The following is a 4283-nucleotide window of genomic DNA, read 5'->3' as shown; positions in this document are numbered from 1 at the left end:
TCTTGGACTGAGCAAACATTAATCAATTTTAGATTCCCTTTCGGTACATTTCAACACTTATAGATCTATTGTTGACTTTTTTCAAAATTACTACTAATTCTTCTTTCTCTCCATTTCTCTGTTTGTATGTCTTTGTGTTTATCTTTGTCTGTCTGACTCTCTTTCTGTACAAACACAGACCTATTTGTATATACATACATATTCATGAGTATGTGTGTAAATGTAAACTGCACATGCATGTATCCACCTGCATACATTTTATATATGTTAAAGTACATCATCTAACCTTTCTCAATCTTTCTTGCCCCTACTTTGTCACTTTATCTAACTCCCTGTCTACCCATCCATTCACACTCTTGTATTTTGCACCGTTATCTTCCCGTACATACAGCATGCGCCGTATATGCCAGAGAGGTCGCATCGACATTCCAAATTCCCACCGTGACCGGATGCCTTTCTGTCAGCCCACTGATCAAGGCTCTGAATCTGCCAACAAGACGAGAGAAAAAATCCAGTTTGATTACCTAGGACATTTTTGGGCCATGTGACACCTTTCGAAAATACTTTGTGGTTAGATTTAAGCTCTATATCTCGGCGGTTTATAAGGTAACTACTACGCACATAATGTAACACGAACAAAACATCAAGTATATATATCATGTTAGAAAACTCGAATGGAGAAGCAGACTGTGCTGGTGAGCAGCATTAAAAGAGCAAAATGAAGAGAAGGAGTTCATTATAATTCATAAAATGTTTTAAAACAAGTAATCTCAGTGTAACAACTTAATTCAAGACCGCAATAACTTTTAGGATTGCAGATATGAATATGATATTCCGACCAAAGATAAAAAGAGAGTAATATTTTTGTTTCACGTCATCTGATTTAGTGAACTGCTTTTTTCCCAAAAGGAGTATTTTGCGTGCAACGTTAAAAAATTATAACAAATGAACCATACTTTATATAGACTGATACTTATTTAGTAAGTGTAATCAAGCTATAGTTGAAATCTTATAATTCACTTTCATAAGAAAAAAAATAAGTTTTCACAATATGCCATGGACACGAATAATCACCCGGGTAGCTGCATTGAGTAATGTCTGACAGTTTTAGATTTTTTTATTTTTCTGGAGGCGATCAATCCATTCATTAATATCTTTAATAAGGATATAGGGCGGCGGAGAAACAGCTGATTTCACTCCAACATGACCAAGAGTAGAGACGATAATTTTTTTTTTTTTTAAATGTCATCAAGATTCTTTTGTTCCAAAAAGAAAGAAAAAATACGACAAAGAGAAAAAGAACATTTATGATTGCTGCTCTGCACGTTAGGTAAAAAAATCAACACCCACAAGACATGACTCTATGTAGCTCATCAAAGTGTGCTTTATACACTTGAATATTATATTTAGTACTAGGAAGCCTCAGTGCAAACACCCAGCTTCTTTCCAAGTAGAGAGACAAACGGAATTTTACTGAGTGCCTGAGGTTGAGAAACTGACACTCCATGACCAAGTGTATCCATCCCATTAAAGATGTGCGATGCAAAGGTATAATTTCCTGTGCCTGAATGGAATCGATTACCGAGGCTAGTTTTCGTTGTGAAATACCCGCGGTTATTCCCAGTGTTAGGTTAGTAATTTTGAAGTTGTAACAGGTCTAATAGCAAGAGAGCGGGACTTATTCGTACAGCAGGCATGGGCAGGGGAAGAGTGTATTTTTCCATTGACATAAAGAAATAGTGTATAATAATCTATAGTTAATGATTCCGAACATTAATCTACATATACAGACAAGTTTATATGAATTAGAGCGTAGTAGGATGCTTAATCGTATGTACTAGTCTCGAAAATAAAGCCCAGTCTGGTTTTTAGCTTACAGAAAAGACGCCGACAGTCCCGACATTCGGAAGGAATATGTCTGATTGGTATATAGATTCGCCAGTTCACTTCATCTGTGTGTTTTCGCCTTTCTGTGTTGATATATGTTTAGAAAATTATATAAACTGAAATATGGGTTTCAGATGACTCTTGTAAATCCTGGCTTAAATACGAAAGAAAAATATTGTTATCATATTTTGAAGAAATGTGTATAAACATATGTATAAACACACTCACACACATACAGAAACACACATAAAATACCGGTCATTGCCCTATTCCTAACCAGAAATCAGTTGTTGATTAAATCGAATGGGCTGACGTAGACATGTTCAATAAATATTCCTTTTAGTTGACATGGACTTATAAATTAACCTTTCAAAATCATGAAGGAAAAACATCCTGCTCACCCGGGAAAATATACATTAGTGGATAAGCTACGCTAATATAATTCATGATTCCAGCTAAATCTTTTTATCGTGAATATTATAGTTCGTTTGTCTTTTATATTAGAGGGCGCTCAGCTTCGTTGATTAAAGAGATTTCTGGTAGAATATATATATGCATACACACAATACATACATTTCTATACGTATATATACATGCACATATATGTACACACACACTCACATACACACACACACATATATATATCGGTGTGTGTGGTGTGTGCGTGTATAGTGTGTGTGTGTGTGTGTCTGTATGTATATATATTCATATAGACATACATATTTATATATATTCATTTATGTATATATATAAACATACAAACATACATATTATATATAAACTTACAAACATACATACTATATTTAAATATATATACATATACATATATAAAGATCTACGACCATTCCGTCTCTAATCTTTACATAATGTACACTACTGAAGAAATGCTATTATGAAAACAATGCAAAAAAATATATTTATAGTTTTCAAATGGTCGTCATGTTCAGCGTTATTAGCAGCAGAGCCGTGGCTTATCGAGAAAACATTCAGCAATTCCACTGCTATGTATCACGATTTTCATGCTCGTATGAATATCGTGGTGCTCCTTGCAAGAGGACATATCCTTGTAGCATCGTTTTTCTGAGTTGGAATGAAGGATGTGTCGCAGGCATTTTATTTATTAATAAATTTATATGGTACATAAATGGACCAGAAGAGGTTCTTGTGTGACGTGAATATCTGCGGCTTTACTGTTAATATAGTCATCATCTTTGCACCGTCATCCACATCAACGAAGTCGTAAGCACTGAGCCGAAGACCCTTTTTCTGAACTTCGTCGTACTGCTTGTGAATCCACAGGAACCTGGTCTGGGGCCGTCGACCATGCACACGGGAATAGTAAATATATCGCAGGCATTTTACAGATTTATTATTAATTTCATATGGTAAAAAATGTACATCAGAAGAGGTTCTTGTATGACGTGAATATCTGCGGCTTTGCGCCGGCTTCAAGGCTTAATAGTCAGCCTTGACCACGGCGGTTGGCACGGCATGGACGGCTGGCACGGCGTTGTGGACGGCCACGGAGTGGACTGTGTGGCGGAAAGGGCACGGCTTGGGGCACGGCCACGGGATGGGGAACGGCCACGGGATGAGGCACGGCTACGGGCTGGGCATATGGGGTGGGCACCTTGACTTCGCGCACTTCGGGCTCGGTGTACTTGACGATGGTGCCGGCGTGGTAGGGAGTGTCAACGAAGTTGGGAGTGTGCTTCTCGACGGGCACTTCCTGGCGCTGGATGGTGAGCTCAGGGGCATTGTGGGTGACCTTAGCCAGGAGTGTGGAGGGCGGGGCAATGGCTGGCGCAGCCAGGGATGGCTTGTGGATGGTGGTTGTGGCGCCAGCGACGTAGCTCTGAGTGCCATAGTGGACCTTCTGGTGGACGGGGACCTCGACGTGGGTGCGGGTGACGGGGACCTTGACCTCGGCCGGGGGCAGTGCCACTGGGGTGGGGGCAGCGTACGCGACAGAGTGGGTGAGAGCAGGGGCAGCGTAGGACACTGCAGCGGGAGCCACAGCGTGGGTGAGAGCAGGGGCAGCGTAGGACACTGCAGCGGGAGCCACAGCGTGGGTGAGAGCAGGGGCACCATAGGACACAGCGTGGGTCAGAGCAGGGGCACCATAGGACACAGCGTGGGTCAGAGCAGGGGCACCATAGGACACAGCGTGGGTCAGACCGGGGCCAGCGTAGGACAGCGCTGCAGGAGCTACAGCATGGTGCACAGCAACCACCTTCTCGTCGGGAACAGGGGCAGCGAGGGCCGCGGCAATCACGCCAAACAGAACCTGCCAAAGAGTGAAAAAGTTAACAGTTGAAAGGGTATTTTACAGATATGCATAGTAGAAGACAGTGAAAGAACAAAAAAGAAAAAAAAATAGAAATGATGAAAACAAG

General features: G+C 41.0%; 1 protein-coding gene across 1 annotated transcript; it reads right to left on the bottom strand.

The window, feature by feature from the left end:
- Positions 1 to 3239: 3239 nt before the first annotated feature.
- LOC125046422 (cuticle protein 16.5-like) lies at positions 3240 to 4204 on the bottom strand (the record flags this gene model as incomplete). The annotated part of the gene is made up of 1 exon (XM_047644198.1): positions 3240 to 4204. A coding segment is annotated over one exon (855 nt), but the record flags the coding sequence as incomplete, so codon positions are not given.
- Between the last annotated feature and the right edge of the window lie 79 nt (positions 4205 to 4283).

This window comes from Penaeus chinensis, chromosome 39 (assembly GCF_019202785.1).
Source record: "Penaeus chinensis breed Huanghai No. 1 chromosome 39, ASM1920278v2, whole genome shotgun sequence".
Taxonomy (NCBI): domain Eukaryota; kingdom Metazoa; phylum Arthropoda; class Malacostraca; order Decapoda; family Penaeidae; genus Penaeus; species Penaeus chinensis.
This window is presented reverse-complemented; position numbering and strand designations above follow the sequence as displayed.